A 27,639-nucleotide genomic window follows, 5' to 3' on the forward strand; every position below is an offset into this window, starting at 1 on the left:
TTTAACGCTGCCTCTCTCTCTCTTGTTGGCTTGTCTTGTTCTTCTTTTCCCTTCCCTTCACACACTCTCTCTTTCTCTCGCACTTGTCTCTCCCCCTCTCTGTCTCTCCTGTTTCTTCACTGGCAGAAAACTTTACAAGCTCCGTTACTACTGACACCTCAGGTCTAGGTAATGGGGGGGCAAAAGAAGCACATCTTGTCTGCCTACCTGTCCGTCTGCTTGTCCTTTCTTGTTCCCCCCTATCCTTCCATCTCCCGCCCTCTCCCTGGCAACAGGGATGTCCAGTGTACCTCTAGTATGTTGCATTTCTGCCAACATAATGTGGTTCTACCTTACGCTGTAGCTAACGATGGTGCAGTCCTAATGCTTTTTACCTTCCCCTGTAACTAATACTGGTGCAGTTCTGGCTTCCAGGCAGTTTTTGTTTTTGTTCCAATCCCATTGAGGCCCATTAATAGCAACTGTGCTAGCTTGGAGTCAGCTCAGTTTGAAATTCAAGAAACATCTGAATTGCCTCATGTTCCCCTCAATGCGAAGCAAAACAACATTCATCATCTGTCATTTAACGGCATTGGTGGAATAATTACAACATCATCTATTCACCAAATATTTAACAACACAGATGATTAATTGGGTCTATTAAATGCCGAATAGTTAGCTGCTGTTGTTTTTTCAATCAGAATTAGCAGTATTTAAAACGTGTAATGTAATGTTTACAACTTTTGCAAAGAAACAAAGACTTTGCAGGCGGTAACTGTATGCCGCTATGATTCTCTGTGCACTGGGTTGAACTGCTGTCAAATTTCCCTTTTTTCATCAATCCATCCATCCATCCATCCATCCATCCACCCACGCACCTGTTTGATAGACTCCTTGTCTATCCGTTCCTTCTTCCTTTTCTGTGTGAATACGTTATTCATCAGTCACTGTGTGCTTTCAGGGATTGAATGAATTCTCCACCATGCTGATGTCTTGGACGGAGTGTTACTGTACTTTACATACGTCCTCAGTCACTCATAACACCGTTAGTGAACAACAGTACTCTGCAATACATTTAAACATATCTTATATTGTGTTATTAGATAGAATCTCTCTACATTGTGCATTTATGCTGCAATTGAACCCCCCAACCCCCTGCACCAATCCCTGATGACACACCTTTCAATGAAACCTCAAGACATCACGTCCTCTCACTGTCTGTCACGGCCACAGTTTAGCCTCGTGTACCGACTGAGTCGTCTAAATGGGTCACTCATTTATGATCATGGAATGCATCGCAATGACGTCTGTTGTCGTTGTGAGAGTCTGTCTGAGAGGAGAGCCGTTGCTCTCACTTGCTTACAACATTTTGACCAAGAGTTTTGACTTGTTGTGTGATCCAAAGAGTTTTCTGGGGAAGACAAACAAGAGCATTCATTCATCCATTGTCATTCGCTTTCCAATCGTTTGGCTGACTGGCTTCTTGCTCTGCCACCTGCTTGCTTGAGCACCGCTGCCTTGTGCCTTGTGCCTCTGCTTAATGGAGAATCACGCTGCTCTTGCCATTTCCATTGCTTCTATTCACTGGGTGCACAAGCATAGACAAACACTGTCCAACCCGCATTGGAAGGGTTGGGTTTTTACAGGTAAGGCAGGTCTGAGGTTTGGGCCCGGTCCTCTCCCAAACGGCAATGCGATTGCTCCATTTGACCGATGTGGTCATCGGTTGGCTTATTGATTTGCATGGCTTGCAGCCATTGAACTGGCTGGCATATGTATGAGTCATGTAGACTCTTGAACTTTTTTGTTCAAGCCTGCCTGCTCTCCCTCCACTACATCCCCCGCCTGCATTAACACTGGGTGGGCCTTTTGGGTGGCTTGTTGAGAGCATGGTGGGCATCCAGGCTCGTGATTATTGTGGGTAAACACTGCATGAACTATCAGTGGTAGACCTTTATAGTGTCTACAGAGACCACCACCCTCAAGGTAAAGCTGGTTTTATGTGGAAAATAAAGGACAGACTATGAAAGACTATTGGCTAAGCATGTTTCTAATTTGGGATTGCCTGATCTTGCCAGAGTCACAAAAATAGACTCATGTTTTAGAGAACATACTGTAAGTACTGATTCCTATATTTTGAGGTACATTTGTAATAGCAGCAATTGGCCTCTTGGTGGCACTGACACATCAGTATATGTAGGAGTTGTCCTTGCCTGCTTGTCTTTCTTTTAACCTACATACTAAATTACAGTTATCCAGCATTCATTTTTATTGTCATCTGTATAGGAGTGTTATGTGAGCATTGTGTATTGTACTTTATCACACTTTTGTGTGTGTATTGTTTTTTTTCCATCATGTTACATATTGTGTGATTTATTTTGCTTTTGTGCATTACATTTTTGGTCATGCGTTGTGATATGAGCCATAATAAACTTGACTTGACTTGAGTTAACCCTTTGCTCTCTCCCCCTCCTCCCCCTGTAGTCGACCTTACGGACGCCGTTGTGTCCTCAACTGTTGCTCCTCCTACTGCTCCTCCTCTTGCCCCTCTTCCTCCTACCACCATTGCTCCTACAACCATTAGTACCTCATCTACTACTACAACTACGACATCTACTACTACTACTACCACTCCCGCAACTACAACTACTACTGCGGCTACCACCACCACCAAGCGTACTGACCAGAACGTGCTGGGTACATGGTGTTGCTCCATTGTCCTTTCCTCTCTTGTCTTTCCCCATGTGTTTCAAATGACATAGAACTTTTTTTTTGTTGCTAAGAGACAAATTTGCTGAGGTTTTACAGCGCCATCTTACCATAGCTACTGTAACGCCTGCAGTTATCATAGATGATGGTCTTCTCCTACCTGACAAAATGGGAAAATAAATTATGGGCTGCATTCCAATATGCTGTTCCATACCTACTCTACGGAGAGTAGGGAGTTATTTCAGGATATTGAAATGTAGCCAATTGACGCTATTCTCTGCTCAGGAAGTGAGAATCCACACATTTTGAAATGAGTTAATGTTAATAACTGTAAGGCATTTGCAAAGACAACAACAGCCCTGGCAAAGTGATGAGGGCAAATTAGAGCATCCAACCGCAATCAGGTTTGTGACATTGGCAGAATGTAATATTTTCCACAGGGTTTGGTTCAATTTGAATTTGATTCCAATCAAAAACAGAGGTAAACGGTGCAATTAAAATGTTCATGTACTGAAAAAAAGCTCTTGAATTTTTGCGCGGGCAAATTTTCTATCCATGAATCGATTACATTTATTTCTTGTTTCGAGTGGACCAAGATTTCCGTTGAGCCCAGCCCTGTGTGAAATGCTCCCTTAGTGTTGCTATAGTGTATCGATGAAGCTCCCTGACTACATCTTAACCGACGACCTGTGTGTGGTTGTTGTAACCATGCCCTCTCTGCCCTTGACCCTTTGACCTTTGATCCCCTCACCCCTGATACCCTGTGTAGTGGCCCCAGGGCGGGAGATCTGGAATCTGACGGTGGAGCCTAACAGTAACTACGCTAACGTCAGCTGGAGTCACAACTTCCCGGTTGGCAGCAACGAGTTTGTGCTAGAGTTCACACTGGACAGTAAGAAACCAGAGCAAACCCGCAGGCTTGTATTTGCCAGACCACTTCTTCTAAACCCTTGAAACAGAAACAGAAGGGGTACTTGGGAAAGGAAATTGGACCAACGACTGTTAGAGCAGTGAGGCACTGAGTTAGTCAGAGGGAGAGAATTACTGCAGAAAGAAAAGACACAAGGATAAAGATTTAGAGAGGGCAGATGATTTGTGCAAACTTAATGTTCCAAACTAAATATCTATGAAGATGACTTTACCCCAGATTCAACAGACTAGACATGTACCCCAGATCTTGAAAGTATTTGGTGGCATAGGTATTAAAAAGAAATAAGACGGTATCATTTCATAGCAGATAAAACTAAATCAAAAGTTTTTCAAAGGTCTGTTGAAATCTTTTTTAGGAAGACTTAGGAACCTTAGTTAACCTTTGGCAGTAAGGACTAGAAATTAAACAATCCATTATCAATTTAGGACAAAACTCCCCTCTGCTTTCTGAAATGACACTTGTTAATCTGTGAATACACTTACACTTCTATTCACAGAAACCCTCATGGGGCAGAAATGTAATTTTCAGACTAAATAGGATTTCACTGCAGCTCAGTAGGAAGCTGGATTGTGTTATCAATAGCATTCTGATTAACATCTATCCAGCCCCCCCGTACTGATAAGTGCAGGAGCATAGCATTATGCTTTGGCCTTTTCATGTGAAAATTAATGTATCATTTCTTTTTTACTTTAAGATTCCCTATTATACTGTTGGGACTGAAATGTGTCCTTGCTTCAGCCAGATTCAATTCCTACAGTACATACTTCCTTTGTAATATAATGTAATTTTATGAAGGCTTGTGTCTAGGAGATTTTAAAATAGATAAATAAATAATACCTCTCTGATAGTATGACACAGTAGAGAGCCAGAGGGAATTCATAACCCTCTTCAAACAGAGAAACAAATCAAACACAGTTATCTCCAAGAATATGTTTATCTGTAACAATTAATTTCAAGTTTTCAGTACCTGAGGAACTGAGTGTGTGTGTGTGTGTGTGTGTGTGTGTGTGTGTGTGTGTGTGTGTGTGTGTGTGTGTGTGTGTGTGTGTGTGTGTGTGTGTGTGTGTGTGTGTGTGTGTGTGTGTGTGTGTGTGTGTGTGTGTGTGTGCATGCACATGTGCACACATGTGCGTGCACGTGTGTCTTTTTAAAATCACATCCTTTCCTGAATGTGAACTTGACACAGGCTGTCATGAGCAGGTCATTTTAACATCTTATCGTGACATGACTTTTGATTTTTTTCTTATCGTTTGACATGATTGAATGAATTTATATATTGGAAGTTTTTATTATACTGACAGAAATACTATTCCCTTGCATATCCTCTATCTCACCAGCACGCTCTAGCTGTTGCTCACCTTCTCTCTCTCTCTCTCTCTCTCTCTCTCTGGTTGACAATGATCTTTCCTGTCATTATCATGTCACAACCGACAAACTACCTCCCTATGCATCCATGCCGATGGTTGTCTTTGCATATATATGTATATGTCTGCCTAGCTTTTGGCTGCACAGCTGGCATTTGCGACCGGGCTATTGGGCTGTTTTGCCATCCATGCTCACATCACTGCTTGCTTTTGCTGACCTGGAGATGAATTGAAGCATTCACAACACACCACCGTAAAACACCCTTCCTCCTTCCTTCCTTTATGTCATCTGATTCGGTCTAGCAGAGATGTCTGTGTTACCAACACTCTTCCAATCAACCACCTCTGATCTTTGAAGGAAGGATGCATTTTTCATGTGCTTCGACATGGCCTTAAATGATTAATGATTGTCTGAATGTGACTATAGACAGAGAGAGTCAAGAAAAGGGAGAGAGTGGGGTGGCGGATTGGGTGGATAAAACAAATCTCTCTCTCCACATTTGACCCACCCCCAAAGTCAAATGTGAAGGTTTTTCTCTAAGAAGCTATGGCATCATTCCTTATCGCTCTTCTCTTATTCTGGGCTGACTAGCTGTCTGTCACAGGCGGTTGTGGTTTGGGGAGATGTGATGGCTTGGTCGCACAGAGTATGGAGATCGAGAAATATGTCAAGGTGTAGGCACAAGTGCTGGGAAATAATTGGCTTTAAGCATACATGTGCACACACAGTCGCACACACACACACACACACACGCACACACACACACACACACACACACACACACACACACACACACACACACACACACACACACACACACACACACACACACACACACACACACACACACACACACACACACACACACAGATCCAATCAGACACATACATACATGCATGCATGCATGCGCCCTCTAACGGACTATGTAAGTGATGGTGATGAATAATTATTTCCCACCAACACTGCAGCCGGTTTTCAATGGCAGACCACTTTTACAAAGCTTCATTAGACTGTTAACGTAAGGCCAGGGCAAACTGTGCATGCTGTGCTTCTGTAGCGGCATGTGCTGCAGCAACAACAACCATATGTTTGTAGTTGATCTCCTCGAGGACATTTACAAATTGGCTTGACATACAGTACGTAGCCCGGCGATGCATTCAACAGTTTTAAGTGTGGGAGCCCAGTCAAGAGGTTTATGTGTGTAATTTCTACTTCAATGCGAATGCTACCATATATAGTAGATACCTTTTACCATAAGTGCAAGCTGATATTGCTTTGACATTGTACCTTTATGTATGGTTTTATTGTTGGCTAGAGTGCACTCTGATTTATTGGTTTGTACTCATTGCAAGGGACAGAACATTATCGCCGATAGGATGCCTGATTTAAAATCAGTGGCTGAATGGACAAGCTCATTTTGACCATGTCTCTCTTGCTGGCCTAAAAGACTAACGCAGTGACTGCTTGATTGTTAAAGCTACAGTACTAAAACACCAGCCGTGGCCATATTTCCAGCACGTCATTGACTAATTCTGTCAAAAGGGTTGGAACTGCCTTTGTTTGGTAGTTCCAGGAACTGAGCGATGGGAATGAGCTTTGTTGGATGACGTCACATGAATGTGATAATGCTCTCATGTATAGCATGGTGCATGACGTCCATTATTTGCTAACCACTCCCCCCTCTTTTCGCCATTCGTGCACATAACTTAATATATAATTAATATAATATATAATATAATAATTAATTACATAATAATGTCACGGGCTGACATGTCTTTCCACTGACAGATGTTGCGCTTGAAATGGATTGGTTGTTGTATGTGTGTGGCTTTTAGAGATGAGTGCGGGTCTATGGATAATTGAGACAAACAATGCTTTGTTAGATAACAGTTTGTGTTATTCAAGGACAAAGACAGCACTGAAATGGACATTTTAAATGTACGGTAATATGACCCACAGCGGCCCATTCGCAGGGGAGTTAGTTTCCGGAAATGTTGATGTCCATAGTATTGTTATTGCCTGAAGGGCTGGCACCTTTTCCTCATACCTCTTGTCTCATCATTCCTCCATTTTTAGATTGGTTTTCTCTGGAGAATTATGCCCTTGAGAGAGGTGTAAAGGAAGAAAATGCGGCAGCAAAAGTTAGTCCACATCAACTGCAGAGAGTTGAGCCTCATCCATTAACTGTAAAGTATGAAAGTCCATTATGCTTAGTATCTATGGATATACTATCAAAGCAAACCATTATGTTGAAGGTGGGAGCTGCATTGTTTTGTCTCAATTCACTTCAATAACCTCGCCATCTCAAAAAGAGTGGTGCCGTGACCTTTCACTAATTTATGCAGCCATTACGGTGGCAGCCAGGCCCCGCCCCCTGGAATGTGATTGGCACCTTTCTTGTTTCTCCAAGGCAACGGTCAGGTGAAAATCGTTAGGGTGGATCAGCATCCTCCCGTTACGGTGGCAGACTTGATCGAAGGCACCAAGTACCGTCTGAGGGTATACTCCCATGAGCTCAACAGCATCAGCAGCCAAATTATCCACTTTGAGACAAGCGCAGGTGAGACCACACCTGGCCTGGTGGTGAGCACAGGGTTATATTATGGCCAGGTGTGTGCTACTCTGAGTGCTACACTCACGTTACACTGGTTTAGCTTTTGAATGTTTTACCAATGGTTCCTGCAGGTCCATATAGTGCTGACTACTGATCATATCTCATATTGTGAGAAGAAGTAACATCATACTACTTGTAATGCAATATGTTTACAGTGGTAAGTACAGTAACAGTGGTTCAGAATTATTTCAAGGCAATTTGACTAGCTGTTAGTTGCTGTGAGTCAACCCTAGCACATTCCTGCCACAACTCCCTCAGCAGCAATTGGAATATGCTAGACTGGTATCACAGTGCTATGGCTGGCAGAGTGACAGTTTATAGACAAAATGTTGCCAACTTCTGCTATTTTGGTCCTACTTGATGTCTTAACATTTTGGCCAAGTAGCACAATGTATAAGTGCTCAGTGAATTGGTAAAGTCTGTACCAGGAATCAGTATTACTAAGAATCTGACATTGAAACTGTGTCTTAGACATTTTCCCAGAATTGTATGAAGCTTGTGGTAACCGATCCTTGTCAATTTAGCCAAATGTAGTTGCAACAACGTTCATCAGACATGTGCACATTTATTGATACAGTATATTGCTCACACTGTCAAATTGCCAGACATTGTTATTTTGAGGCATTTTGTTATATAAAAAATATTCATGATGAAATTCATATGAAACAATCCCAAGAATCCTACACCTTTCATTCCAAATCCTGTCTATCATTGAAATTCGACTGAAACGTGGTGTGGGAAAGCACAAACACTGTATTGGTTATAGATGAGAATTGTCGCATGCTAGGCTAACAGCCTGGATGCTGGCAGTGTGTGGGAATAATGAGATGATGGTTCGAAGTTGTCACCTTCTGCTATACGGGAGACACTTTTGACGGTCCCCCATGTGGGCAGATCGTCTGATGTGTTAACGAGGAATCGCCGCCCTCCACAAAAACACACTCCTTATTATCCTTTTTTTGCTGTCTATTTTCTCCCTGTCTCTGTCTGTCTCTGTGTGTTTTGTGTGTGTGTCTCTAGCCTACACCAAGGACCATGTAGACATTGCAACCCAAGGCTGGTTCATTGGGTTAATGTGTGCCATCGCCCTCATTGTGCTCATCTTACTGATCGTCTGCTTCATCAAGAGGAGCCGTGGGGGAAAATACCCAGGTAAGGTCTTGTATACAGGGGTTGATGATACCCATTAATACCCAGGTAAGTCCTGGAACCGTATACAGGGGGATGATGATACTATTAAAACTCTATATTCTTAGTTGCCCGGAGTCCCCCAGGGCTTTATACTAGGCCCCCTAACCATTTCCCCCTACACCAAATATCTTTGCTGAAAATAAATGATCTACGATGCGCTGTGGGCTTGTAGATCTTTTATTTTCGCGCGCTACATTGTCGCACAAGTTCAAGTGGTTAATATCAAGGTAAGACCTGGTATACAGGTCGGATGATGATACCCATTAAACAGCAAAAGGAGGGATGTCAAAGGCATACTACATTGTAAAATCCTTAGTGTTAATTTGACTCTGAGAGAGTACAAATGTATGCATTTGTACTCTCTCAGAGTTACGAATGGATAAATTAAAACTGAGGATTTGACTGTGTATGACATTATGTTATAATTGGGCAGGTCAACAATTGTGACCTGCCCACTTGCTGAAGCTGGTGGGGCATCCTAGCTTCTGGCTTCAAAGGCTATAATGTTTGCAAACTGTTATCTGTGCTGATGTGCTGTAGAAGAAACCCTTTAGCCAGCTTTCTGCAACTGTGTAGTGAAGGAAAATGACATTCAGAATAATTAAGTATGTCAAGACATCTTTCTAATAGGCCTTCAAGCAACAACTAGCTTCAACTTTATTGTCACATCACAAGTTTACAGGTATAAAGAAGTATTTTTTTCGGTATAGGCTCTAGGGGAGAAGAAAGAAAAAGGAAAACATCTGATTTTCAAATATTCCTGATATAGTAAATGATATGCATACATACATACATACTGTAGGGTGCATTACATAGCCTTTGCAAATATACTCTAATACAGTCAGTACAGTAGGCTATTAAAGACAGATAGCTGCAAGAGGCTTAAAGGCACTGTGTAAAAAAAATCATGAATGAAATGTAATTTTGTCCGATCTGTATGGTAGAGTATGTTAATACTCTATTACTATTTCAATTGGGGCGGTTCTATTTGGTCTCCATGCTCTTCTAGACATTTAGATCCTGTGTCTAGGTGAGACATTGACGTAGAACAGGAAAGTTACATTGTGCAGCCATAATGACACAGATGAATTACTGTAATTACATTAATTGCTATTTTGACTGTTTATTATGTGATAATTGAAAAACTATTGTAGTCACTACATTTAGTGCAACAAAACGGTAATACATTTGTTCTACTTTTTGGAATGTTATACAGTATTTACGTAAAGCTAACAGCATTCATTGCTGGTGCATCATGAATATTGATATGCACTGATTATTATGATGTTTTTGGAACGTTAGACAACAGAGTACTGTGGATGTTTTACAGTGTCTATAATGTCTAGGTGGTCGGTGCATGACTGCTTTCTCAAACCTTCTCGGTAGGTGTCTCAATTTGATAATGTCAAAGTACAGTACAGACTAATTCCCAGGGGCTAATAACCAGATTACGGACTACCCCAAAGTAGGGCTGGGCAATATATTGACATAAAAATCATGACGTGAGAGTAGATATATGGCATGAGTGTAGTCCTTTCCTGGTAAGGCCTATTTTATACTTTAAAAAAATATATATATATATATATTTTTTTTAACCAAAAATGCCAATCTACTGTACAAGCTCACAATACGGAGCTATTTTCACTATTTTTGAAAATGTCTGGAGAAATAAAAATTATATTATCAAGACAATATTGATATCGAGGTATTTGGTAAAAAATATTGTTCTATTAGATTTAGTCCATATTGCCCAGCCCTACCCCAAAGGAATTTCTTTAAGAAGAACATTAAGAAGTGTCAGATTAGAACTAAAATGTGTGTTTAACACCTAGATAAGGAGAGAGCAGAAGGACCATGCTACCCCGGTAAAAAGACTAGATGGTACTAATAAAAGCTAAAAACAAACCAGTAAAAACTAAATGCTGTGGTAAGGATGAACATATGCAGATTAATTTCAGATGAAGTAAATTACTCATTTCAAATCAACTATACTGTACAGTATATAACTAACAGGGCTGCTGTGAAACGTGGCCAGTGTGACTCACTAAACAAAATCTTTAATTAATATACAAAATAAAATAACCTCAGCTCTAAGTATTTAAGTTAAAATAGTAATGAGTATTTCTTTTAACACATTGCATGGTTTCTTCTACTCTGCTCTTTCCTCAGTCCGAGATAAGAAAGATCTCCCTCTGGACCACGTGGATCAGAAAGACCAGGATGGATCGTTTGACTACCAGTAAGTACAACCGAAAGGACATGTCCAGTCTACGTTGCCTTCGTGAAGAGTCATCGTATGGTCTTTGAAACATGTAGGATCTAGGGAATTATGGGTACTTTATCTGAGCAGCAAGGTGTTATGTGATATCTATTCAGCTATTTGAAAGAGTGCAATCTATACATTTCTAGCTTGAAAAACCTGATTAATTTATATTTACAAATATGGTATATGGTATTAGGAGATTTTTTTAGATGAAAAATGGCAAATGCCAGTATATTCATTTGATGGTAGATCATTATCAACTTTATTACAGGCTCGTCCAATGTAAAGGCATTCTGGATCAATCAAGATGTTGAGGCAAACAGAGTCAGAGATGTTTTATTATAAGATAGAAGTTTATTACATTAGCTCATAGGAGAAGTACATTAAACACTCAGGTCGGGGGTCAAGTACTTCTCTGGTGAAAGCAGGGAATAAGCATAGTTATACACATATAGGGGAGCTTGTGTCATAGGACCAGGCTGTACTTAAAACATTAAATATCTGGCCTGTGTGGGCGTCTTGATTCTATAATAATCATACAAAAATATCATACAAAGGTGAACAACAAAATAAGAAAAACCTAACAGTGAATACAAGTAATCATTCCACCACACCAAAAAAACAAACAAACAAACAAAAAACTAATACAACAAAACCAAACAAAAGAAAAACATTCATAAAATAATATTCATAAAATAATGTGTAAATCACCAAGAAATAGGCACATACTGTCCCGCGTTTTTTTTAAATACAATAACATTTAGCAAATGATTGTGTAATTTAGGGATGTACACTGAATAATTCGGAGTGTTAAATTAATAGTCAGGATTTTGCTGTTAATTTGAACTTTGTGTGTATTGTTTCTAGTGCTGGTGAGTGATGTGTCTTTCACTCTTTCCAGGTCCCACTGATCTGTGTCCCAATTGGAGAACGAGACTCAATCTGTCTCTCTTTCTATCCACTTTACCTCGTTAACATTTTCAATATAACCAACCCGCTGAGTCAAAGACTATAAAGGCCTGATTATACTTGCTGCGTCTGGGTAGGCGCAAGCGTCCGCGGACAGCGGACACGACGTGGTTGTGTCCACCAAATTCTATACTACAATTTGGTGTCTGCAGACATGTGTTCAAGAACGCAGGCCACACTCAGGACAATGCATAATCTTCCAGACAACTGAAGGACTTGTGTCATGACGTTTTACGCCATCTTTACTATATCTTGCATCAGTTATTCCTGTGCATTCCTGTTATACTCTGAAGACATTAGATTCTAATAAATTTCTTCAGCAAATCTTTGAGTAGTCTTTTTTATTCAGATTTTAATTATGTTATTCCTGCCAACAAACATCACTTCAAGTTCAAGTCCTTTATTGTCAGCAAAGATTCTCTTTATTCAACTTTTCCTCGAATGGGCATCTGCATTTCTTTTCAAGCGCAAGTGAATTCATGGTACTTACCCATGTATAAAGTGCGATCATAAAATCTGGGATGCATGTAGATGTCTCCACGGACATGACCTGGTGTCGAAATTTACATCATACGCAGATGCGGCAAGTATAACTAGGCCTTTATATTGTTAAACTTAACAATGTCATGTCTAAAAACTAACACTGCAATGGCACACTGCCAGAATAATCCTTTATCAAACCTATGTCTCCACTATGTGGAGTGACACACAGCTGTTAAAATAGTAGCTGTTCTCAAATGAAGCCCTGAAAATGCCCTGAAAAATAAAATATGTAAAATCCAGATTGTTAACTAGAGAGTTTAAAAAGGGCCCTTAATGGTCCAGTTCAATTAACTCTCTGATGATGAAACATTGAAAAGACAACAGAGTGACATAGGACACACTCTATTTAAATAAATAAAAAATATATTGTAGATACTGTATTAAGTGTATATGTTGTACAAAAATATACCCTGTAATCTGTCAGTCCCCAGGTCAAAATGCACAGGTTGTGCTTACATAGAGCACCATGATTTCATTATTGTTCATTGAAAGTGTGAAAATGCACTTTCATTGATTGAAAGGTAATTTACAGTGACACCTGTGAAACTTAACATATAGCACAGCGTTTGTGCGGAACGGTTATTTTGTTCCAGAGGTGCGATCAGCATGCATTATTGCCCAAGTGGTGCTACTGTATGTTGTGTGCTGATTAATCCATCTCCATGTTGAGAGCCCTTGCTATGTTTGTTAATCAATAATGTGTGTATTAATATTAATATCCATCCTGTCTCTTACCGTCAAGGTCATTGCTAAGCCTCACTTTTTGATTCTGACCCAGCCTCCATCCCTGGCACTAATCCCTTAGGTCCACTCAATTGTGGACTGTGCGTGTGTGTGTGTGTGTGTGTGTGTGTGTGTGTGTGTGTGTGTGTGTGTGTGTGTGTGTGTGTGTGTGTGTGTGTGCGCGTGTGCGTGTGTGTGTGTGTTTGTTTGTTTGTTTGTTTTGTCTGTGAGAGAGAAAGAGAGGGAGAGGGAGTGAGCCTGCATGTATGCTGTATGTGTGGAGGGTTTGTGTGTGTGTGAGAGAGAGAGAGAGAGAGAGAGAGAGAGAGAGTTTGTCTCTCTCTCTGTGTGTGCGTGCATGTGTGTGTGTGTGTGTGTGTGTGTGTGTGTGTGTGTGTGTGTGTGTGTGTGTGTGTGTGTGTGTGTGTGTGTGTGTGTGTGTGTGTGTGTGTGTGCGTGCGTGCGTGCGTGCGTGCGTGCGTGCGTGCGTGCGTGCGTGCGTGCGTGCGTGCGTGCGTGCGTGCGTGCGTGCGTGCGTGCGTGCGTGCGTGCGTGCGTGCGTGCGTGCGTGCGTGCGTGCGTGCGTGCGTGTGTACATAATTCCTTTGGAGGATGTCTCCTTGCCTTCCTTTCCTTTCCGCTTCCTCTCTCTCTATCTCTCTCTCTCTCTCTCTCTCTCTCTCTCTCTCTCTCTCTCTCTCTCTCTCTCTCTCTCTCTCTCGCCTCTCTTCCCTCTGTCTCTCTCTCTCTCTCTTCTGTCCTTATGTCTGCTCCCTCTCTTTCCCTCACGCTGAAATGGGTCATGTGTCCCTGACAGGAATGAGAACGAGAACGAGAACGAGAACGCGAACAGGTACTTTGGTTTTGCAACAGCATCCTCCTCTCTCCTCGGCCTGCGCATGTCTGGGAGGGGAAGTTGGGGGCAGATGCTTCCCCTGAGACTGGGGATGGTTGGGGCGGGACGGGTAACAAGCTACTAACTTGGGAGTGGCTGTGTGCGGGCCTCTCGCTGAACATTACTACTCTCTGCTGTCAAACCTTAATTATGCAGATATTGTGTTGCCACTTTGTTCTTTAATTGTGTACAATTTGTTCATTGTACAATGTTATTGTTGCTGACGTTATGACATACAATTATACGCCATAAGTCAGCAATAATAATGCATAGTCTTATTAGTATTACTAGTTTTGTAATACTTTACATTTTATATACATTTTGTATCTTGCATGCAAGCATAAAAGAATACTTGAGTTAGGTTATGTGAGGAGACATACAAAGGAGACATCTCAGCTAGGACCACAACAAGTTGTCAAATAAGTTAATAACAACTTTGAAATGGTCTTAACATGGTCAGCCATCTTAGAAAGAGAAGTCTTTGTTTGTCCTCATGGGAGGACTGATAGTATCTACAGTGTTATAGCTTCTGCCGACATTAAGTCATTCTCGTTGAATATTGTGGTGTGAAAGAATTTGTGTAAAAGGAATATTGTGTTCATCTTATTAATTATTGGACTTGGGCAAAAGTCAAAAGTTCATCATATACTGAAAATGTATTAACAAATCTCTGCTCTTGTAGGCAGTATTAAGGCAGTTGGAATACATGATGGATCCAGGCTTTCAGTAAGAAAGCACAGGTCACTATAGCTAGCTTATTTTGCTAGATGTGTACAGTATTGCAAGGAGTGTGTAGAGCATTGCCTCTGTTAGGTAAGATATACAATAGCTTCAGTGATAGGGATTGGTTCCTCTCGGTATAGTTTCAGTGGTAGGAGTAGGTTCCTTGGGGTAGGATATACAGTAGGTTCAGTAATAGTGGTTGGTTCACTGGGGTAGGATAGTGCTTCAGTGTTAGAGGTAGGTTCCATGGGTAGGATAAAGCTTCAATGATAGAAGTAGGTTACTTGAGGTACCAAACAGTATAGCTTCAGTGATAGAGGTACATGTAGGTTCCTTGTGGGTGTCAAACACTAATTGGTCACAGCCAAATAAATGGAATACAGTTTAAGCTCATAATAATTGGCAAACCTATTTACCTTAAGACAGTTCTTTTGTAATACCATCATAATTTGGCATGTTTCATTTCAATCTGTAGACTTTAACTAAAGTTTAACACTAAAGTTTTAGGCTAAGCCAATAGCCTAGAGATAGAGATTAAGCTAAGATAAAAAATATCCATCTATTAATGTGCCATTCCTTCTATTCATACTGGATACCTACTATAGTGTATGGAAGATCACGTAATTAAGCGATAACCCACTGCAGGCCAATGGTATATGGAAATTATATCACACATAAGGTGCATTATCAAATCACAGCCTTAGTTTAGTCTCTGGATGAACATATTAAGTATTCAGCACAGACCATGTCTCCACTGCCGTACACAGTTAAACATACACACACACACACACACACACCCACGCACGCACGCACGCACGCACGCACGCACGCACGCACACACACACACACACACACACACACACACACACACACACACACACACACACACACACCACACACACACACACACACACACACACACACACACACACACACACACACACACACACAAAAACGTATTTCCATTCCATTCCATGTGTCTGGAAAGCACCATTATATAGACTCCTATAATGGAACAGTACTTTCTGAGCTCCATTGATTTTAATATAATCTGAAGGTGCTGGCCCATGCATTTGGCCCACCCATGTGCAGCGTACGGATCAGTCGATAACAAACTTTTGCTCGTAAAACGACCAAAGAGGCATCCGTCTGCATAAAGACGTCTAGACTTTCACGGATCAAGTAGTCCAGTAGGACAAGGGGACGTACTGATCCCGAAAAGCAGCCCGAGCGAACAGCGCTGGAGGTCTTGCACCTTTTTGTTCCAGCCAAAGCGCTAACATGTTTTTCACCCTGCCTGAGGTTAATTGCTTTGTTTTTTTCCCCCCCTGTGCTGGCTGACATTTAAAAGGCATCCGCCACCAGGTGTAGGAGGTGAAAGATGATGGGGAAATCAATTTGGGTTGTAGTGGGGGGAAGGAGGGTGGACGTTCTATGTTTGGCACAATCTGACACCCTCAAGGAACTGATTTAGGGAAAGAACAACTGGAGAGCGTTTGGAGGACAGAATGCAGGGACTCATATTTCACTAAATTAGCCGTGATGAGCTTGTATGCTGTGAAGCACGGAACCAGAACACGTTTCAACCAAATGCATAACTAGAGTATTATGAGCGGGGTGAGATGATTGCCTCTGAGAGTACACCTGTACCTGTTTGTACCATCTGCAGTTTCTATTAGTGTAGAGGAGTAGTTCAACATCGCTGACTCTATAGACCAAAGGATTGTTATTTTGGTTTTGCGTTTGGTCTGCATGTAAAAGGCCATTATTATTTACTTTTTTAAATTAAATTCTCTTTTATTTGTGAGCTCAGCTGTTAAGTCCCCCATAGGCCCCCCTGAACGCACGCTATGCTGCTATGCGCTCTTATATGAGAAATAAACTCATTTACAGTATGTTCCCCTAAACCTGTAGGTTTACTGTTCAGACTGATGTTCTGAGGGTTCGTTTGAGTTACAGTATGTCACATGATTTTCTTTATTTGATGTTATGTACAGTACAGTATGTATTTCATTTTAACATATTTCAAATGTATTAAAACTTATCCCTTGCTAAAATATGAAAGGCTACATTGTAACATACAGTATGGCAACACCACATTGCCCATGTGCCTACATTCTAAGATCTACTGTGTCTGTGGTTCTCCATCTCGTCCTCATGTTTGTCTTTCTGTTCTACCTACTGCACCTTACGTCTGTCTTCTTTTTTTGTTTTGTTTCTATTTTCTTTCCCATTGGTACAAAGGTCTCATACAGAAAGGTATGAAGGGAGAAAGTTCTCCTTCACCGGCACCTGAATCCTTTCGCATTTTCAATTGTTCACTTGCAGCATCTTTTAATCGATTATTATATACTTACAGCCATGTTCATTTGTAAAAACATGAACGATGGGGTCAAGAATGTCATCTGTCAAATTCACCCAATTCTTAGCATGTATGATACAACGTCATCAACTGTAGGCTCATCTTATTAACCCACACATAAATGAATCAAGTTGAACACTTCAACACAATAAGTGGTTGAAATTTGCTCAATTTACTTTCTCTAAAGTTATGTTAATTTAGTGGCTGAGACGTGCCCTCCGAAAATTACTAGTGGGAATCTGTGTGTTGTTATGTAGGAGAGGTCATCTGAAACTCACTCCAAGTTACTTTCTCCACCTTTGCTCCTCCACTCAAAAAAGAATAAGAAACACCTAATCAGATAATTGAATCATTCCAGATTCTAGCCTCTCTCATTCTGAAGACATTTTGAAGTGGCAGTACTGAAAGCCCTTCTCTCAAAACCCTCTGACTCACTAACATTGCTGGTGTGATATGGTCAACAAATGAAAGCTTGGCAAATGCGACACCAAGGCAGTTTTTTTTTTTCAGCTCGATTTATTTAATTAGCTGTAAGAGATCTAATCTTAAAGCATTACAGCGGCACTGGTGCATAGATGTCCTTTTGATTTACTGCTGCCATACTCCAAGGATATCGAACTGTGGACCCATTTGCCAGCTGCTATGCTGCTCATTTTATTGCACAGTACATCCTACTGAATTTAAGGGTTATAGAGACATACAGTACATTGGGCCAGACCATACAGCAATTTTAATCTACAGTACAGTACGATGACCAGTACCTCTCATTTTTGCAGTTCTTACAGGTTCTTACAAATACATGTGTGGCAGTGAACCCTTTGCACCAGCCAATCTCACTTGCCTACAGTACAGTATATTAATCGATTAAAATTCATTCAGTCATTAAGTGTACACTCATCTCTTGACTTTTCTCCTGTGCAACATCTTTTCCACCTCTTGGCTATAATACATTTCTGTCTCCGTCTGTACTCGGTACAGGGTCATATCTTTCTAATCTCCTATAATTCCTCAGAGTGTCTTTAGAAAATGACTGAATCTTAAGTTTTGTCAGGGATTTATATAAATTCGGGTGAATTGTTGAGAGAGATGGCTCTGCATCTGCAATTGTACATTTGTACTCTTCCCAGATGCCGACGTGTTTGGTGTGCAAATGTTTCGGCATGGAGCATGACAGTTTCCTGAAATCTCAGACAGTGCTACATTGCTGTCCGACTACAGTGTAGATTTTGATTTCCCATAGGGAGAGCTGTGTGATAGCCTTTTGCGCATAATTGAACATGTATTGCATAGTCGCCGACATTGAGGTGAAATATACCATGAAAAATACCTGTTGGGAGTGCCACTTTGCATCCTTCTCTTTGCTCTTGAAATGCCCTTGCTGTTGTGCTACTGGCTTGTTCTGACACTAAAAGCTAATGCCGGTCGATAGCTCTGTTTTCCTATGCATGAAGTTCTCTCCCCTCTAGAGGGGTAAGAGACATATGCCATGCTCCGAATTGAGATCAAGCAGATTTGTCAACTTGAGCTTTTGCACAACTTCTTCGATTCTAATGCATTGACAGCATTTTGTGTGAAAGTTGGAGTTATCCTGCAAACATCTCATATCAGAATATGGCCCCGAAGTAAGCATGTGTTTGAGAATGCATCGGCCTAAGCATCGGTTGAAGGGAAGTATATGTCCCACCTGATAAACGTAGGTCTTACCACGTTCTTCAAAAGCTTATGTGCACTTAAAGTACATTTTGCAGCCGCTTGTGCTGCTATTATTTAGGCAGACTTGAAAAATGGAACTTGTATTTCAGTTTGGACATGCTGGTTGTTTAAGCAAGGGAATGAAAAACACACGGATCAACACTTTTTATTCTTAACAGTCGTTCCCTAACGTGCAGTGTCATTCACTTCTGGGGGTGGGGGGTAGGGGGCGTATGGACACCCTTCACTTCCAGGGAGGGGGTAGGGGGGTTATGGACACACTTACGCCGCTGACATTGTGCGATGACATCACGATGCCTGTTTAACTCTTGTGACCTTTGTGCCTTTGCAGCAGCGATGAAGACAACAAGCCCCTGCAGGGCAGTCAGACGTCGCTGGACGGCGGTGTGAAGGAGAGCGACGACAGCCTCGTCGACTACGGCGAGGGTGGTGACGGGCAGTTCAACGAGGACGGCTCCTTCATCGGCCAGTACACCGTCAAGAAGGACAAAGACGAGACAGAAGGCAATGAGAGCTCTGAGGCCACCTCGCCTGTCAATGCCATCTACTCACTGGCGTAGCCTGGTAGCACCACTGAGGTGGCTCCCTCTACAGGATAGGAGGAAAACACACACACACACACACACACACACACACACACACACACACACACACACACACACACACACACACACACACACACACACACACACACACACACACACACACACACACACACACACACACACACACACACACACACACACACACACACACACACACAGATGCACATACATATGAATATGATGATATATGACACATATGACACACGATTATACACACAAGAATCACACCAAGGCCTGTCTAAAGACTGTTGTGGGCCATGACTAAGGAGGAAAGGAGTGATGGTTCCTACAGGATGAAGCGAAAGGATCGAGAGTGGAAGTAGACCATGAGCCAGTCATTTATTTTTGTTTTGTTTGTTTGTTTGTGGCTCTGAGAAATCGGCTGGTTGAGGAGAAATTTGGAGATACTGAACACTGCTAGTTTTTCTCAATGCTCTGCCGCCCCACCCACACAGACTTTAAGTGTGCCTTCCGGGCAGCTCTGGGGAATATACAGTACAAGCACTCTTTCATGTCTCTAGAGATTTTCTGTTTGTTCCCGCTCCGAACATTCTCCGCTTCTCTCCGCTCTTGTTCTAATCCCAATTACGCACCTGCACCCCACACACACACACATACACCCACAAACACAAACACACACACACACACACACACCTCTGTGTCGCAAAATGAGCATCCCAGTTAAGTGGATGCAGAGACCCATCCCCGTCCTGTAACATATCAGCTTTGAAACACCAACTCAGCAGGATGCCGGCAGATATGTTTATCATATTGATATTTCCGCAATGAGAGATCTTTGTTTTTTTGTTCTCCACCGCTGGTAGATGAGTCAATGCATATTACTAAATGCTGTAAACAGTCCTGGCACAGATTGTTGTGCCCTGCAAAAACTATGCACTAGCACCACCACCTTCTCCATACTGATTTCCAGTTTAATCTTGTGAGCAAAAATGAAAGCTTTTGGGTTCTTTGTCAACCTTCACTGTCACAAGTTAATTAAGAGAATTTGCTAAATTCTCTCCTCGGTTTTTGAAGTGGAGTATTGTTTCTTTTTTGTCACTCTATACCTGTTGTGTAAGATGTGCAGATATTCAAAATGGCAACCACTAGTGAAGTGATTTCTGCCACAGCTAGTTTTTAGCACCAAATTCAACTGTCTTAACAGGTGACGTTATAATAACAGTACAAAACTTGTTGTTTCAAAGCACGGTAGTGTCTTAGTGCAAAGAATAGAGGAGAGGCAATGGAGAGTGGGCTAGTTTTGCTTGAGAAACACTGACCACAAGCCAGTGTTTTCTCTCTACTCTACCCATCTTCATCACACTTTGTGGATGCTACTTCCTGGTTAGCATGCAGGCCAGCAGGCTGTGATCTTTCTAGCTTGATCTGCACCACTTTCTCTCACCTTTTTTATTTTTAGAATTAAGGGTTCAAGTTGTGAATTATCACAGAAGAAAAAGGCAGCATTAGGGTCAGGTAGAATCTATTTTTTGCAGCATGAATATATACTGTATAAGCCTATATAATTTGCAATCAAAGCCACCTCTGAATTAAAGCTAATCAACCAACTATTTAGCAATCACAGAGGAGGAAACAAAAAAATAAAAAACAAAATAAACAATTCTAGGAATGAAAGTACCATAGATTTCCACTGTCCTCCAATATCATCATTGTAATTCAGTCATTTTGTTAGCTGATTGACGGACTGGCACGGAATCATTTTCTCTTTCTTTTACTTAATTCCCTTTTTCATTTGAGGTAACTGTCCAATGAGTGCATGTTGGTTTCACCACATCACTTTGGCACTCATGCGTAGATGTTGCTCAACTGCACTATAAAAATCTCCCATGTTAAATCAAATCGAACTTAACCGTTGACAATTAGTGGATGGAGGTATTTCAGATATTTATTTTATATATCTATTTATTACATTATGTAGATAGTACTAATATATTAGTCCTTAATTTATTAATTGTTCCATATACATTTTTGGCCAACTTATTTTGTTTCACACAGACATAGCCAAAATAAGGATCTTATCAGACACTTTTACTGTAAGTTATGAGACACGTTCAACACACTCATCTGTACATCAGATGTTTATGACAGACTTCAGAAACATTATTGTCCATCACACATTACAGAAATGAATATATCCAGTTGGCTTCTCTGCTGTACACTGACTGGCTGTCATCATACATTAAAACAGTCATGCTTATGTGTCAATCGTGCTGCTCTTTTAGTATTCATGTTGTATTAATGTTATTCCATGTTGGTATTCAAAATTTATGTAATATAACTTTTACACATCACAGAAATTTAATATTATTGCTTATTTATTTGGCATACATCCTGTACGTGTGGGGCCTGATGACTGGCTTACGTTTGTAAATATTTAAAAGGTTGATTTCCAAAAGAAAAGAAAAATCAGAGTAGAGAGAAAAGATTCATAAATCTGTAACCACCAAGCAAATGTCCTAGGTGTGTGTGTTTTGCACCTTTGTAATGATAGCTTTGAATAACATTTACACTCTGAAAAAGTAACACGACTCATCTCTCACTCCATGTTGCCCTTTGCTTTGACATTGTCTGTAATATATTGTGCAGTTGTGGCAAGTCTGTCAGTCACTTGTTTGACCATGGTTTGGAATATATGTTGTGAAAGAGGTATACATTAGATTATCTATGATGTAAATAAGACGTAAGTGCTCCAAAAATATACAGTTGTAGCGTTCTGCAAACACCTGTTAAAAGCATTAGAAAAAAGATGATAATAATAATACTTGCATTCGCTAAGGTGTCAGAGAACAAATTCTCCCCTTCCGCTGTTGTTACTTGGCATTGCTGCCTCTCTGAAGTCAAACAGACTCCCATGATCCCATATCACATTCCTGCTGTTCCACTTCCTGGTGACAGGCGGCTGGTACATTCATTCCTATACATACCTGTCACGAACTCCCTGACATGAATGGTTTCCTGCAGACCCAGTCTATTTCTCCGCAAAGCACCTCAAAGCAATACCTTCTGAGTTTTAATCAGTCGTTTCCTTTTTTGTTATGATGTTTGTCTTCTGTTGACTCACCGTGACCTAGGGGTTGTAGTTCTAGCACCATGGACAGAGATGTTTCACCAACACGTGCTGAGGAGCTGCAGCAGAGACACAAGCATCTGCCCTTCCTCTGTCCTCAAACAAACGGAAGACAAGTGCTCAGAGAGAGACAGTTCACTCATGAACCTCGTGCAACCCACAAAAAAAAAACAATGGATTGATGAATGTTCTTGCTGTGGATCTGAAACTTTAGTTCTGAACTTTGTCCTCGGACTCGAGCGTTTTCTTCTAGTTCTGGTCTGAATACCTGCAGCCCCTTTTTCCCCTCATGGCCTTCCTCCTGTCCCCAAACGGATCCCAGTGGGGAAATTAGTGAACTGACGATTTAACTATGAAAAGAGAATTATGCATATTTGCTGATACACAGTGCTTTCTTACGTATTTTTCTTGTGTCTGTATGCGGTGATTTGAGGTGCGCACAGAACCCGGCCATAAACTTTTTTTTTTACTGTCTGCATCATCTTGACTTTCACCTCTGTTCCCCAAAAGCTGGGGGAAAGAAAATGAAAATGAAGAAAATGTCTATTATTTATACAGCGTTTGCGTTCATTTAACATGCTGCAAAAAAACAACAACTAGGATTTACTAGTGCGCACATAACAGTTTTTTAAACCATTGGTCACATGCTGTTTGGCTTTTTTATTAATTCTCATTTTAGCATCTTCTTTTTACTGTGTATCAGAGCAGCTCATCAAGTCTTGCTTCTACACGCAAAATAACAGCTTTTGTAAGGTACATCTAATCAACAGAAAAATGGCATATTAATATATTCACCGTGTATGCGTGTATGATGAGATGTTGCAACTTCTGCTAGAGACGCCTTCTTTATAGTAAAGCTATCTCTTTTTCTCTACCTCCCGACTTATTGTCTTTCTTTGTCTCTATATCAAATCAGCTTTTATGTTGTCATTCATTGTCTTTCCCATTTAACTACTGTGTAAGCGTTCTTTATTCCAGATGAGAAATATGGTTTCGAGTTTTCTGTAAAGCTGCATACAATTACGATGTACTAAATGGAACAACCATTATGAAATTTTGCCTGCTGCTCAGTTTTTGCGCTGCACATTTGGATAAAGGACACTTTAATCAGTCTGGTGGCGGTTTTGGCGATGCTTCACCTTGCAATTCCACAAGCTCACGTGTGTCTCATTTGACCCCTAAATGTAAGCAGTGAAAGTCCACATCATAAAAGTTTGATTTACTGTATAGGTATTCCGTTTAAAAGCTTTTATACCGTCGGATATACCATACTATTCATGTTATAGTCATGTTTCAGCCCACAAAGAAACCATACCATAACTCTAGACTATTGATTTATCCACAGCAGCCTGGGTGGAGTGGATTACACCATTCCCATTAAACTAACATGTTTCTTGCTCTCCCTTTACATGGAAGACATGCAAAAAAAAAAAGCTCAAAGATTAATCTGTGCATACCCTCAGAATGTCATCTTGGCTGTGCACTGTATAACCAAGCCAGAGTGAGAGAAAACATGCAGAGAGAGACAGTGTGGCGGTGGTGGTGGTGGTGACATGTTTTATTGAGGATGGCCCTCGGTCCATTCTGCCTTGACCCCCGCAAGGCTAGTAAAAATTAATGTCTCGCCACTCTAAACACAGCCCCACTCCCTGGCTCTCGATCGCCGCCATCTCATACGTCAGCGGGTAAAATCCATTAGCAACCCAATCCGTTGACAGGCAGAGAAAATTGCACTGAGGCATTTCGGGCCTCATTGTTCCAAAGGTAGCGTTGTGTAATTATTATATCTGTGTCTGTATGGAGGGCTGGGGTTACTGTCACGTACAATAGATACCAAAGGTTGAGCAGACAAATTATGACGGCTCTCTGATCTGGACCAATTGGGCACTATGAGGTCTGCATTTCTGTATTATGAATCTGTTTTACATCGCCGTGCTCAGTAATGAGATGGCATATATCCATGCCTAATGCAATTCAGTAAATGTCACAGTTAAATGTGAGACTTGTTATTTTCTCCTGGATGGTCATTTATTCAGCCTTTCCCATGGCCCATGGCTGCTCTTTGCATTTCCACCACCCACCTTCTGTCATTTAATCCTTATGGGACAATATAGTATATCTTTTATTAAACAGACGTACTTGTCATAAGGTGCCACATCAATATGTGGCTTTGACACAGCATTCAAATTCAGCTAATGAGATGCGTTCCGGGATTGAATGTGTTAAGTGATCAATGCCATTAGTCCAGTTGTTCCTCTGTTGCTCCTCTAGTGCTGACAGCGTCGTCTACATGATGTCTGCAATCTCGCATGGCTGCTGGCTGCCATGGTGTGGTGTTGCGGCACCATAAACGTGTCTCAGGCAGCCAAGCGGTGCGGTCCTCCCCACCCCACCTAACCGCACCGCACCTCACCGCCAGTCACAGATGTGCTGCCATCTCCACAGGGGGGATGTTAGCATAAACACTGACAGATGTTCACCGGTCACAATGTCTAACCGGTGCCAGGCTCTATATTATATCAGGTACCTGTCCTGGGACCATGTGCGCGTACCGGTACGCGCACGCACACACACACACACACACACACACACACACACACACACACACACACACACACACACACACACACACACACACACACACACACACACACACACACACACACACACACACACACACACACACACACACACACACACACACACACACACACGGTGTGACCACTGATTTAATCTTCCCAAGTGGTCCCCTACTTCCCATCTCAGTTGAGATCTGAAGGACAGAAACTAATTTAAGTCATCAGATTAGGAGACAAGGTCACTGCCAAAAACACTCCCTGTGCTCGCTTGACACTGTTACAAAAAAAATATTTATGTCCATGACCAGGTAATTTTGCAATGCTCTTGCCTTGCATGTATATTTGTGTCCCGCGTCCAAGGACCATATTGGAAATGAATGGGCTCAGAAGCTCTTTTGTCATTGAATTGAATGGACATACCGTAGGGGGATGAAAACCATGCTGTGGCTTTCTGTCCACACGGCCAATTGGTTCCAACCCAAACCACTTACCTCATCCTCTCAGACATGTCTATAAAAAGACAAATGGCATGTGGCCTACTGTAGGAATCCTGTTGAGACACTTGATTTATCATGAAGGGTAAACCTGGCCTGTTGAGATGGATACGTCCCAAGAGCCTGTGTCTATGTATTGTAAAGCAAACTTGGGCTGTGACACTACAAGTGCACAGCATGCTGGTGTAGATTTACAAGGGTAAGGGACTGGCCAGCCGATGTGAGGCTCCATCGATCACTTTGATCACCACAATGACCCCACAACTCAAAAATTTACAAGCAGAGCATTGTCAGCATATCACAACAGCTGAGATATTTTCATGTTCCAGGAGCAAAAGAATGACTAAGTCAATTGGTTCTCAAGGTAATCGCTTGCACTCAGAAATTATGCGTTGACCAAAAAAGGCTGGAGGGCTGGGGTTAATTGGATAGGGTATCAAAAAAGGAATTAAGGGTCTGCACTGAAATATCCTTTGTCTGTCTTAATGAAATATTCAAGAGAGGGATCAGCACATATTTCGACCCTATGGGCCTTCGTCCTTATATCAACTGTTTACATAGAAATACACTACTTGGGGTGAGTTTTATACAAAACCTTTGTGATGCTGAGCCGGCTTAAGGACAGAAGCAGAATACATTATGTGAGAATGTCAGGCTGGGACACGTACAGTGAGGAGCATAGCGTTTCTTTGACAGCATCCATGTGCTTTCCACCGCCTACAGTGTGGCACTTTGACTTTTGAAACAAACTTTATCAAGTGCACAACTCAAGTTATTCACAACTGGCAGAAAAACCCTGACAAAAGAGTTCCTGAGTGCTGCAGAGTTGTAATGACACGTATTAGTGGGTGTTTGTGTGTTAGACTGAGTTTGTGTGTGTTTGCAATACAGTAGCTGCATGCTTGTACATACAGTAGGAATATGTGTCATTCTGTGGGAATACGATTTTGTGTGTGTGTGTGTGTGTGTGCGCGCGTGCGCGCGCAAGTGTGCAACGACATGTGCAAATAAAGACACCCCCACAGTGTGTACTGTATGTGTGCTACTTGTCTGTCTGTCTGTGTTTATGCAATAATGAGAATGGAAGAAGTAGAGACAGGGAAGGGACACAATGGACTCTGTATGAGTCACTCACAGAGGCGAGCAGCCCAAAATTCTGGGTGGGTATGCAACACCACTCACAGATACAGATAGGCACTAGAGAGGTCTACTTTTTTAGCATGGTGTTAGCAGGTGTTAAAGAAAGCACAAAGAAACTTGTGAATACACTCAACAGTTTTCAAGGTTTTAAGATAGAGATTTTCATTCACTAACACACACACTTGTTGTCAACTGTGTACTCAAACTATGGTGCATGCAAATGTTTAATCAGAAGGAGCGAGTGCATTCTTCGGCAGCGGTCGTGTCAACGGTAAGGGTTAGGGTTAGGTTTAGGCATAGTTTTACTAACCGGCAGCTGCTGGTGCCAGTGCCGGAGACACTGGCACTAAATTATAACTACATTATTTTAGTTATTACTACTATAATATTATATTACAAGGATTAGTACATGGTGAGAGAGAGACACCTCGTAGGACTTTTTCTTGACAGGGCCCTGAGGGGATGGGTTAGTTCCTATAGGATCCCCTACTCGTCATATTTTGGCACTTTATAACCTTTACTGAGGTACCTATGTCATATTAAGACACATGAACAAACCCCTTCATACATAACAGAAATGACAAAAGCAAAGAAATGCAACTGAACTGCTGACTTTTTCTGTACTTTAGCATTTGTATTTTTGGATACTTATTATTTTTACTCTTGTACATTTCAAAGAGAAATATTGTACTTTTGACTCCACTACATTTGTCACACTCTGTCCCAGTGTGGGTAGTATATGCCAAAGCACTG

At 41.4% G+C, this 27,639-nt stretch overlaps 1 protein-coding gene across 6 annotated transcripts in view; it reads left to right on the forward strand.

Moving 5' to 3' along the window:
• nfasca (neurofascin homolog (chicken) a) overlaps window positions 1-23,547 on the forward strand; it is a 135,335-nt gene extending 111,788 nt beyond the window's left edge. For 4 of the 6 annotated variants that reach the window (XM_080422876.1, XM_080422878.1, XM_080422879.1 and 1 more), the window contains 6 exons: window positions 2,464-2,676; window positions 3,458-3,580; window positions 7,395-7,544; window positions 8,619-8,750; window positions 10,959-11,028; window positions 19,312-23,547. In XM_080422876.1, the coding sequence (XP_080279002.1) occupies window positions 2,464-2,676; window positions 3,458-3,580; window positions 7,395-7,544; window positions 8,619-8,750; window positions 10,959-11,028; window positions 19,312-19,540 (917 nt within the window). In that variant the 3' untranslated portion in view covers window positions 19,541-23,547. Of the gene's footprint in view, window positions 1-2,463; window positions 2,677-3,457; window positions 3,581-7,394; window positions 7,545-8,618; window positions 8,751-10,958; window positions 11,029-11,953; window positions 12,346-19,311 lie in introns of those variants that run through there. The other 2 variants (XM_080422880.1, XM_080422881.1) reach the window with 2 other exon arrangements.
• The last annotated feature ends 4,092 nt before the right edge of the window (window positions 23,548-27,639 follow it).

This window comes from Gymnoscopelus braueri, assembly GCF_963280865.1.
Source record: "Gymnoscopelus braueri genome assembly, chromosome: 3".
Classification (NCBI taxonomy): Eukaryota; Metazoa; Chordata; class Actinopteri; order Myctophiformes; family Myctophidae; genus Gymnoscopelus; species Gymnoscopelus braueri.